General features: G+C 41.6%; 1 protein-coding gene across 1 annotated transcript in view; it reads right to left on the reverse strand.

Annotated features, from left to right (window-relative positions):
- Positions 1-689: 689 nt before the first annotated feature.
- Positions 690-12,356, reverse strand: part of CD83 (CD83 molecule) — a 290,744-nt gene continuing 279,077 nt past the window's right edge. The window contains exon 7 of the mRNA XM_085607099.1: positions 690-8,053. Within this exon, the coding sequence (XP_085463225.1) occupies positions 7,916-8,053 (138 nt within the window). The 3' untranslated portion in view covers positions 690-7,915. The remainder of the gene's footprint in view (positions 8,054-12,356) is intronic.

The following is a 12,356-nucleotide window of genomic DNA, read 5'->3' on the forward strand; positions in this document are numbered from 1 at the left end:
CATATAAAATACCCCATTTCCTAACATCATGTCTTGGTAACAAATTTATGTGTATTTTCCTAAGCATTTCAGGCCCCAAATAACAAATATTGTCTCTCTCTCTCCCTCCATCACTCCTCAAAATGCTGCTTCCTGTATTGAAGATGATGTTATAGCCACCTATGGAAGCTCACTGACTAGAATTTATGGATCGAATGTCATAGATATGTTTTCATCAACCACACTAGAGGGACACCGGTGGCCTAGTTGTTAAGGTTACAGGCTTTCATTCGGAAAGATAGTGGTTCAAGTCTTCCTTTCTCTATTACCATGATTTTGTTCAAAATTGAGCTCCATTAGAACAAAGTATTAAGGTTCAATGAAAGATTAAGTTTTGTTCATGTCTTACTAACAATTTGATACATTTTCCTAGTATTTCAGGTCCAAAATAACAAATGTCTTCTTTTTCTCTCTCTATCGTCTGCTCGTCAAAATTCCCTGTCCTATACCGAAGGCGATATCACAGTTACACAATGGGACTAGAATTGTTGGATCAAAAGTCATAGGTATGTTGTCACCTCATTCCAAATAGAATCACAGGCAGCCTAGGGGTAAGGTGCTAGACTCATACAAAAAACAGGGCTTCCTACGCTTGTCTTTCAAAAAGGCAATATGTCCACAAGTATTAACAGCAACCATAGACAACGGTGTACAAAACAATGTTATTTCATTTATTAACTCATTTTGTTCATTTTTTCATTATTTTTTTGGGCGACATATACATATAGCGTCACAATATTGAAACAAAATTGTAACTAACCTTAACAATATATAGACAATACATCTAAAAAACATATATACAACATAGATTCAAGAACATTCAAAAGCATTCAAGACAGTAGGCCTGAAAAACACAAAAAATAAACAACAGTCTAATAACGGTTAAAACCATGAGTTGTACAATATAGACATGAGACCAGCGCCAACGCGCGTTTCGGAGCACATAAGTTGCTTTTAAAGGCTCCTTCTTCAGGGCGTGCTTAGGTGGTCTTTCAAAAAACCAAGGCTTCAAGGCCTAGTTAGGTGTCCAGCCTCAAAAGGTATAGTTACACAATCAATTTTGACAGCCGTAGGTCTGTGGGTATAAAGAACCTCAATGAATAATTTATAATCGTCATTTAAATTAGCAATTTCTTTCAGGAGGTGGAAGGAGCTATTACTGAGAATGAAGACGTTAAAGGCTCATATTGGCCCGTGATAAGAAGCAATCACCCGAGGAAAAGAAAATGGTGAAGGAATAGAATTCCAAAGACCCATCACCTAGATGTGCACATAAGAAACTGTGGGAATAAATATATACACACACATACTTGTCATGCAGCGACTCTTTTTTAAGAGGATACCAGGTAGGCAGCGACTTCGTTCTTTGACATAACTTTATACATGGGTACTGAAGAAATAAGAAAAAAACAGACACAGGTGCTAGACTCATCTTATGAATTATAGTTGTTCAATTCTTCCTGACCCCATGGAAATGTTTTTGCTCAAAAGTGAGCTCCATTGCAATAGGTTTAAAGGATCATTTAAAATATAATATTTTTCCTCTTGCGCTATCAAGTTTATATATATATTCTTAAATATTTCGGGCCCCAAAAACAAATTACACCTCTCTCTCTCTCTCTTCTCCACTCGTCAAAACTCTCTGTCCAGTACAGACGATTATGTTATAGTCACCTATGGAACATCACTGATTGGAATTAGTAGATTCAAAGACATAGGTATGTTGTCTTCACCTTCAAAAGATAATCACTGGTGGCCTAGTGGTTACAGTACCAGATTTTCGTTCTGAATGATAATGTTTCAAGTCTTTGTGATCTTGTTTTTGTTCAAAGTTGAGATCCATTAGATATCAATTTAAATTCAATGAAAGGTTATATTTTTCATATTGTAGTAAGAACTTCTTTCTACATTTTCAGTATCCAAATACAATATTTTGTCTCTCTCTCCTTCCTCCACTCCTCAAAATGATGTGTCCTTTATTGAAGATGATGGTATAACCACCCAGGGAAGCTCACTGACTAGAATGTTTGGATCACATGTCATAAGGATGTTTTCATCAAGTTCAATAGAGTGTCACTGGTGGTCTAGTTGTTAAGGTCAATACTCTCATTCTGTAGGATAATGTTTCAAGTCTTTCTTTCTTTCAATGACCATGTTTTTGCTCAATGTTTAGCTCCATTACAAACAGCATCCAGGTTCAGTTAAGGCTATATTAAGAAATTCATATGTTTTTTCTTAAGTATTTCAGTCACCAAATAATAAAATATATTCTCTCTCTCTTCCTCCTCCACTCCCCAAAACTCTTTTTCATGTACTGAAGATGATATTATAGTCACCTGTGGAAGCTCACTGACTAGAAGTTTTGGATGGAATGCCATAGGTTTTATTTTCATCAACTTTAATAAAGGGTTGCTGGTGAGTCGCTAAAGTTACAGAATCTCATTTGGCAAGATAATGATTCAAGTTTTCCTTTCTCTATGATCATGTTTTTGCTCAAAGTTAAGCTCAATTACAAAAAACATCAAGGTTCTATGACAGGTTAAGTTTTTTCATGTGTAAGTAACAGGTTTCTATGTATTTTCCCAAGTATTGTAGGACCCAAAGAAAACAAAATATTTACTCTCTCTCCCTCTGCCACTCCTCGATAGCATGTTTGCTGTACTGATGATGATGTTATAGTCACATCTAGAAGCTGACTAGATGTTTTGGATAAAATCTCATAGAAAATGTGTAATTTTTAAGAGAGAGTCACAGGTGGCCTAGTGTTTAAGGTCCCAGATTTTCAGTCTGAAGCCTATTGTTTCAAGACTTCCTGTATCCATTGGCATATATTTTCGTAAAAATCAGCTCCATTAAAAAATTATCAGCATCAAGGAAAGGTCAATCTTTTCATCTTTTTTTAACATGTGTATAACTATTTTCTCAAATATACTTCTCTCCTCTCTCATTCTTTACCACACCTAAACACTCCCTGTCCTGTACTGAAGATGATGTTATAGTTACCCTTTGGGAGCTAACTGACTAGAAGTTTTGGATTACATGTCATAGATATGTTTTCACCACCTTCCATCGAGTATCAGAGTTGGCCTAGTAGCTAAGCTGTTAGATTCTTCTTATGAAGGATAGTGGTTACATGTTTACGGTCTACATGGGCATGTGCAAGGAAACCAAGCTGTTAGTTTTGCAGAATGTGAGGCTTGTGCAAGTCATAACTCCACAATTACGCCCTAATTGAGAACCAAGCAACACATTATAGCGCTGGACTCTCTCACTATAGCAGAGCAGGTCACGGCCTACTCAGGGGAGGTGGTATGAGCTAGTAATCACCACTGGCTGGCGCGCAATTATAAAACTTACTAAGTGATTGTTGAGTCTGTGCCTTTTCTTTGGAAGAGTACATTTATCATACACACTCTACTCCGTACTATGCAGTAATATATATATATATATACAGAAGGTAGGTGGAAATACCTTGGTGATGCTCTGAAATCACATTTGACCCCTAATTAGTCATGATTCCCATAAATCACAGTACCCCCTCCGATACCAGATAGCTCATTATTATATAGAAGGGCATCACTTTTAATAAAGCAGGCCTAATTTTAGAAAACATTCCCTATCTCACTGTCATCAATAACCATGTGTTATCTGCAACTATTATTATCAATAAAGACTTGCAAAATTTATGAAAAATTGCTGTCAGCAGTACATCTTTCAAATACAGCATTCTAATCAAAATAACGTGTTTCTGTCTGCCTTCAAACACTTTAGGCCACAAAATATGGAGACTAAAGACCAACCACTAGATGTCCCTGTACTCCCAGGCTGTAGAAAAAAGGTTTCAACCTTAGAAGTGCCTATCACTACTGGCATGGGACCAGCAACTGGATTTTCCCTGTCTGCTCTAAGTGGGCAGGGTGACCTGCCCGTCTCCCCACAGACACAGACAATGGGGTGAGTTTACAGCATTTGTGTGGGGGGAGGGGGGGTTGTGACAGTGCCCCCCTTGTGATCCCTCATCAGGGCCTGGGAATGGGGTTCTGAGCCCCATCTTTTTGTTGTGGGGCTGCAGTGGTGCTCCCCCTCTTTCTTCCTTCATCGGGCCCGGGGAAGGGTTTCTAGGCCCCTTCCATCTATTGTGGTGTGGCTCGATGATACTTCTCCTCCTTCCTCCTTTCTTAGGGGCCCAGAGATGTGGTCCTGGGCTCCTTCTTTGCATACGCTGAACCAGGGGAAAAGGTCCCTGGGCCCTGCCGAGCTCTGGGGAGGGGGTCCCACATACGCCACCTCCTTGGCTCTTAAAGAATTAATGAAACTTTTGCTGATCCCCACTGCCTTGCCCGCCCTGGGTTTATTTTGAAGACTTGCAGTGGAACCTCAAATGCTCAGTTGCTCGAGCTGAGGGATCTTTTCAGCAGGCCTCCTGGTCTTTAATGTGGCACCTTTGTTGGGAGCTGGTTCCACTGGCTCTCTGCACCAGCGTTTCTCCTTTGCTTTGTCTCCGGTGCTCATCTCCTCCTGCTGGGGCACAGAAGCCTTTATCCTCATCCTACTGGCCCTTTGGGTGCATAAGGGAACCAGGCTCAATGCTCCTGGAGAGATCCACTGTTCTAGGGCCAGCTGTAGGCAAAGTACTTAGTTCACTAAGGCATAAGGAGGCTTGTTCTTCTAGCTGTCCATGGTGCTGCCGTCCAATTCCAGTGACGAACTCTCTTGGGCATGAGCATTTAAGTGGGGTGGAAATTCCAGATTCCAAGCATCCCTGGCCAATTCCCCTTCCACCCCTGTCCCACTCTTCCTGCACAGCATGCTGGGACAATCCAATATGACACTGTCAATTAGTCTCTGCGCAAATCTCCTCGGGGACCTCAACTCTATTCCTAGCTGACATCGCTGCCAGGGAATTTGCCATCAAAACTTCAAATCAAACGGGAGCCTCACTCCTGTGTTGGCTTCAGAGGTTTGGGCTCCTCCTTTTTTCAGTGGGACTGGGCTGTCCCAACCCTGGTACAATATGACAACTAGTTAACAGGTGCAGATTTTACTCCCCACCCCTCCCTCCTCAGGAAATGAGTGAAGCACTGTTAATTGCTCTTATTGTGAGGGGAACCCTCTGCTGGGGAGCAGAGAAATTAACTTGGTCCAGGAGGGTGACAAAAAGCCTGGAACAGGATCCTGAGCCAGATAAATCTGACAGTTCTGGATGACCTTAAGGAGCACATGTAGATTTTTGGGACTTGCATAGTCAAACTTGGTACACATGTTTCACCCAAGTTTGACACCTTACTGGACTTTGTAGGCTTAATGGATGCGGGACTGCACGTTACGGCAAATTGTCCCTTTTGTGTATAATACAGGGACACTGCAGATGAACCAGTAAAGCCTACTGACCTTACCTAGGAGTGCCTGTTAATATTGTAAGGGTTACCCCAGGTCAACATCAAACCTTGCATAGTGCCCTCTTGTTCAAGGCTACCTGTGCGCAATTATTGAGCTGGGCACAATGGGACTCTCACATACGCACCTCGCATACAAGTGCACATTCGTGAGCACACCTGTCTATGTGTAACCAGTCAAGTGCAGTCCATTTACCATGTAGTTACCATGGCAGAGACACACGTAGTGAGACTCACCCACAGTAAAGGTAAAAGACCAGGTGATAAAAAGGCAAGAAATCAGGCAGACTAAATGGGCAGACCCCATTTTGCTACAGCATGCTTTTGCTCAAAGTGGAGCCTCATTACAAAAGGTATGAAGGTTCATTCATAGGTTAGTATTTTTCATCTTGCGCTAACAAATTTATATATATGGTCTAAAGTATTTGAGGCCCCAGACAATAACTATCTTCTCTCTCTCATCCTTCTCTCTTCAAAACTCTCTGTCCTGTATTAATGATGATGATATAGGCACCTATGGAAGCTCACTGATTAGACTGAAAGTCATAGGTATGTATTTATCAACTTCAAAAGAGAGTCACTGGTGACTGAGTGGTTAAGGTGTCAGACTTTCATTCCGAATGATAATGTTTCAAGTCTACCTTTTTCTGGGATCATGTTTTAGCTCAAAGTTGACATCCACTGCAAAACGCAGAAAGGTTCAATGAGAGGTTGAATTTTTTCATGTTGTAGTAAGAAGTTCATATATATTTTCTTAAGTAATTCAGTCTCCAAACAACAAAATATCCTCTCTCTATCCCCTCTAATCTGCTAAACTCCCATCCTGTACTGAAGATTATGTTATAGTTACCTATTGGGAGTTAACTGACTTCATTTTTTTAATCGAATGTCATAGGTATGTTTTCACCACATTCCATAGATATTCGAAGGTAGACTAGTGATTAAGGTGATAGACTGTTATTCTGAGGTGATAGACTGTGTGGAACTGAGTTTAATATGTCAATGAATAATAAAATCAAGTTTGGTTTTCGAAATGCTATGGAAATATTAGCCACTGAAATTCATTATTTATACATTTTCTTCATATTTATTCATTGCAGATATTCGAACAACCTAGCTGGATTTGGTGGGCCAAGGAGGCCAGACCAGAGAGACTGACATTGTGTATACGACTCTGATGTCCATATAAACACCCAACTAATGGTGCCATTATAGCAAATTAATATTGTATCATTTAAAACATTTTCTAGATATTTTACAATTTCCTAAATAATTAGCGTATGGAAAAATCCCTATCCCCTCTTCCTCCCTGTTATATACCTGACTCGTATCTCCCTGTGATAGGAGAGGCTATTCCTTCATTGTGGAGATCAGTACAATCTTTCAGTAGACCAGTACCACCAGCTTTAATGGTGCACAACACAATGGTGAAGGCCATTGACGCACCCACTATATGATGCCATCTTTACTAGGATATTGTGCCATGCATAATGAAAAGAAATGCCTATGATTCTTCATTCTCCTTCACAAAATGACTTAATTTAGGTATTCTGTGCAATTATTTGATAGTCAGTGAGACCAAGGATTCTGTTCTTTAGTGGGCAATATGGAATCCTTGTAGATTCTGCAGATTACCTGAACTTTAAGACAATTTGAACTTCAGATTCGCAACAAATGTAGGTCGCAACCTCTTGTAAAAAACAGAAATAGTTTAAATCAATTCAGAGAAAAGCTCAGCGAAAAACTCGAGTTGATGCCAAAGCCAATGTCAGAAGTGGGATAATGAAAGTCCTATAAAATTAGAGACAAGGGCAAGACAAGCAGATATATGCCACTACATTCTACCTAATTGAGGGTAAAAAATTAAGTGGTGCACCATGGACGTGGCACCACAATCTATCCTTGGTTGAATGGCATGAGTGAAGTTGATGCCACACCAGCCAGTGACAGCATGAACTGGTCCTGGTTGAATCTGGTGTCATTCTAAACAAGCAAAGAGCGCAAGTAAAAGGATATCACTTTTGTGGGGCACATTCCCCAGGATCTGCTAATAGCTTTGTAAGGCACAGATACCATGACATGAATTGTTTTACTGGAGGACTTTCAAACTGTGGTGCAGCTAGTGTGTCATGAGCCCAACTGCAGGGAAGGAAATGGTCCCCTAGCTAATTTTTGAACTGTGAAATACAGCAATAATCAGGGTTCAGCATCTGTGCTCTGTTGCCACTGCACCTACGGCACCAATGAAAGGTATGCTCCTGCTTTAAAAAAATGCATTTATACTTTTTTGCAATCCAAATTATGAAATTCTTGGCAGGTTCACTTCCAGTGTCATTCTTATTCTTCAAAGTCAGTAGTATTTTTTTCCGTAGAAGTCATGGGATCGGCAAAGCAGACCTCAGTGATGAAAACAGACTTTTTAAAAATAACTTCTGAGTAGTTACTCGGTCACTGATTACGTTCTTAAAGTCTGTCCCAACTCAAATTAAGTTTGTGTTTTGCAGTGGTTTATTTCGATATTGTAAGTTCTTTATTTCTTGTGCTGTGAATAGAGGGAGGATGTGGCTTAATCCATGTTTCGCTCTCTTTGGAAATATGTTCTGTATTCTGTTGTAAACCTAGAAAAAACAGAAGACAAAATTATTAATCTATTTGGGAAATATAATATTAAATATTCAGAAGGCTGCATCAGATATCAAAGAGTGTTTTCAAAATTAATCTCTTTTTCAAATGGCATGTTGCCTTTTATCTATTAAATAGAAACTTTATCAAAACACTCTGCATGAACACGTTACACTAATATTGTACTCAGTGCACACGTTTTTCGACAATGGGAACCAAGTACAAGCATTTCACAATTCTTATATAGCTATATAATTCACACACTTACGTTTCGCACCATGTAACATTTATTTGGAACACACGTGCATAGGTAGTTCTAAGACACTATTACAAGGTACACACATATCACCTACAGTAATATAAAATCCTGTACATTATCTACCACTACATCGTCGAAATATGTATATTATCACTATAATTGTGTTAGGTCAATGTACTGGACCCATTATTAGTGTTATGTAATATACTACACGTGATTTAGTGGGGGTATACCTTAAAAGGCATTTGCCTGACAATTACATGCCTAGTACCCTCTAGTTAATTGACCTAATCCATAGTATTTGTTCACACGTGTATGTTTATTTGGAATTCATCCAAAAGGGGGCTCCTATAGATTGCAAATAGCAGCCAGGCTTTCAGTAATCTTCACAACAGCCGGCCAGTCAGGGGTTAGTTCACCTGAACCATGTGGTATTTTTTCTATTTCCTCTAGTCTGCCTTTTGGGTAAAGGATTTTGCCTTTCCTGTGGGTGGTCCTGTCTTTCAATCAATGTGCACACTTCTTTGTCTAACTTTAAACAAAGGTGTGCTACAACGCCTGAATTTACAGCGGAGCAGGATATTGAGCAGAAAGTGGCGTGCTATGTGAAATGTGTTTATGGGTTAAAAAAGTCTCTGGGAAATGCCCTATGGAAAAACTTTTATTACAAGGGTCCCAGGACTAATGTAAAAAAGTTATGCGGGATATATAGTTAGGAATATTATTTTCCTGATATCCCTTGTGAATAAGGTCAACTAGTTTCAGCCTTCTGGATGGTTCTAGAGGCTTTCGTCAGGACCAGAAAAAAGTTATGCGGGATATATAGTTAGGAATATTATTTTCCTGATATCCCTTGTGAATAAGGTCAACTAGTTTCAGCCTTCTGGATGGTTCTAGAGGCTTTCGTCAGGACCAGAAAAAAGTAAATGGCCATATGAACAAGGTATAGGCCACGTGTACATATCAGCACACACCCTAAAGTGTGCTGTGAGTGTAGTGGTAAAGTACTCACAGTATCTCCGTTTGAGATTACTTGAGTAGAGAGGTAGTTATGCCTCTGGGATTTGATCGCCGTGTGACTCTCCTCTTGACAGTTTATCAGGGAGGTATGGTCCGAGGTACCTAGGACGATGATCAGGTCCGCTTGAAGCAGTACCCTAAAGAAGAATACAATGGCCCCGATCGACACAGATTTTGTGATGATCTTGTCTTGTAGTACTCCTAATTCACTCTTGGATGTCAGGAGTATGTCAGGAGTTCTCCCTGTCTTACTCATGGAAAGTAGTAAGTTAGGAGAAAGTTAGGCGTACTGCAAGAATAAATCACAACCAATGAAAAAGAAAAACATTTTTTAATAAGGTCTAATGTCTCAGAATGTCTGTTATCGCACATTTGCAAACGAAAACCATTGAAGCAAACAAGCACAAATCAGACCTAAAAAACAAGAAATACATCTGGGAAGGCATAACCCAGTCTACTCAAATCATTCGTGGAAAGTTACTCAATTTTACCCAACAAAGAGCAAATGACTGTTATCGGTTACCTGAATATTTAATTGAAATAAAATGTACCTACAAAAAAAGTTCAAACCATATTGGATATAGAAACAATAAAAGTGCTTTTTGTCAATCAAAAAGGCAAGTCTGTAAATTTCAAGAATTGAAGTAACCTTTCAGAATGTGCTTACCTGTGAATGTATTTTTGTGTAGACCTTATAAGAAAATAAAAATATCTGAATGCAGAGAAGATATATCATGCCACCGAGAGGGAAAAAACTCAGAGCTGTAGTGTGGCGGTCTAGCTCCCCGCATCACGTGACCCAGGGCCAGGGATCGTGAGAGGACGTGACGTGGGGGGCTAGCCATTGAGGCCGCGGGACACAGCGGCAAGCGGACCTGCTCTCCCCTTTCCGAGAATATAGTTGTTGCATAGTAAATAAAGTAACGTTACCTAACCCCCATAGTCTCCGCCTATACTTCCGTGGGGGCCTAACATCACACTCCACAGGAGCTATTTTGATCAAGATACTTCTTCTGCTCAGTGGGCCTCCAGGGTGGGACCAGAGCTGCATTCCTGCAACACCCCCCTTCCATTCCCCATCATCGTGGCTGATAAGGTTTAATATGAAAAGGCAGGGATCGAGTTGCTCAGCTCACCCTGCGGAAGGAGGCAGGGTGGAATGGGCAGAGTATTGGTGCGCACCATGTTACCATTCGCTGTTGGGAATCACCACAGGGGAAGTTAGGGGGGCTCAGTGAGGTGGAGTGCTCAGCTTTGCATATGCCAATGCCAGGCCTCTAAACGGAAGGCAGAGGAGCAGAGAAATCCAGAGGGTGAGAGGAGGTCTCTGTACATGTGATGGGCGGACTCTGGAAGTTGGGACCGCCTGGATTTGAAGCATTATGTCCATGAAGCACCTCCTGGCTAGCCTTTTGCATCAGGCCATGGGACCTCGTGGTAACAAGGGTTTGTTTTCCTTTCAGTTCTCATAATTCATTCCTTGATTAAACAAAAAGGCTACTCTTTAAAGATATGAGAACTCCCTAGCTGGAGCTCTAAATATGCATATTTACGTTTGTAATAAGCCCACTTAAACACACTCTGGCGGTAGCTGTGCCCAGTGTTACCACTCAGTGCCACACACAATCATGTGCACGTATACCATCTGTAATATCTTCATCCAGTCCTAGCTTTTTTTAAACCGGACCTATCTGCTGCTTCCCTTAGTACAACTATTTTGGGATCGATTCAAGAAAACAAATTGTAAAGTCTGGGCTCAGAATTGGGCCTTTAGCTTTTCCATTCATTTTCCATTAACTAATATCCCTGGTAGTATGTCACATAAGCTACGCTATGCACAGGGTTTGAGGCTTACTACCAGGGATGTCAGGTGACTTTTTAAAAACTCTCCTATTTGGCCATCCACGGAGTTCTTCATAGAGAAGTTCATACAGGTGGAATGGCACTCTTCGTCCACCTTATCTCTGCTTTGTGGAGAAAGCCATTCTCTGATACCCCTACCTAAAGTAAACCCTTACCCTATACCCTCACCAAATAAAGGAGTGATCCATTCCCCTTTCCACCAAGGAAGTGGAGTTACTCAACTTCTTTGCTGGATTAAACTTCCAACCATTTCCAGAGTTGGAGTGGTCTGTCCGGCACTCTGTCACTGCCAGTTGAGCTGACTTGAAAAGGTCAGTGTACAGACTGGGGGTTAGATTTACTAGAGAATGTTGGAGCCCAGAGCAACGCCAAATTTGGCAACGCCAGGGTGCGACATTTCCAAAATGTAGGGTTGCGCCGTATTTACTACAATACGTCACACCCCTGTGTTTTCCCTAGCACTGGTGCTAAATTTAGCTGCTTAGTGCCAACACAGGCACCCTTGCACCATAGTGCAAGGGTGCCTGTGTTGAACAGAATGATTGTTTATGTGCAGGAAGGTGTTCCTTCCTGCACATAAACAATCCATAATGGCTATTTGTTACTTCTATGGGGCCGATTCCGATCCGGGTCGGAAGGGCAACGAACGTGATCCGGCCGGAAAAACTATGAGCCGTACGCGTGTTTTCCGGCCGACTCATACAGCTGTACGAGCGAGCAAGTACGATGAACCGCTCTGTACGTCTTGGTCGTAAGCTAATCGTGGCGTGCAATGGATGCGATTCACGACCGAGCCAGTACGATGCATGCGTCGGACAGCCTGTGCGAGCCGGAGTGTCCGGCTCGCAAATCGTCTGGGTGGTTGCCTTTGGGGGTCCATGTCGGACCCCCTGTCACCCGCAGCCCTACGACTCAGACACAGGGGAAGACCCATGGGTCTCCCCAACACAGGCATGTACGGTGCGGATGGCACCAACGTGTACCCACTGTAGGGGGCGCACTTGTCCGCGACATACCCATTCAGTCAATGGGAGCCCATGTACGCATCGTACAACTGGCTCCCATTGACTTCTATGGGAGTCCGACCAAACCGAGTCCGGCAGCATACGGCCGCATCGTACTCGCTCGGTCGGACTGCAGGACTCCGGCTCGGGCCC

This window comes from Triturus cristatus, chromosome 5_2 (assembly GCF_964204655.1).
Source record: "Triturus cristatus chromosome 5_2, aTriCri1.1, whole genome shotgun sequence".
Lineage (NCBI taxonomy): Eukaryota > Metazoa > Chordata > Amphibia > Caudata > Salamandridae > Triturus > Triturus cristatus.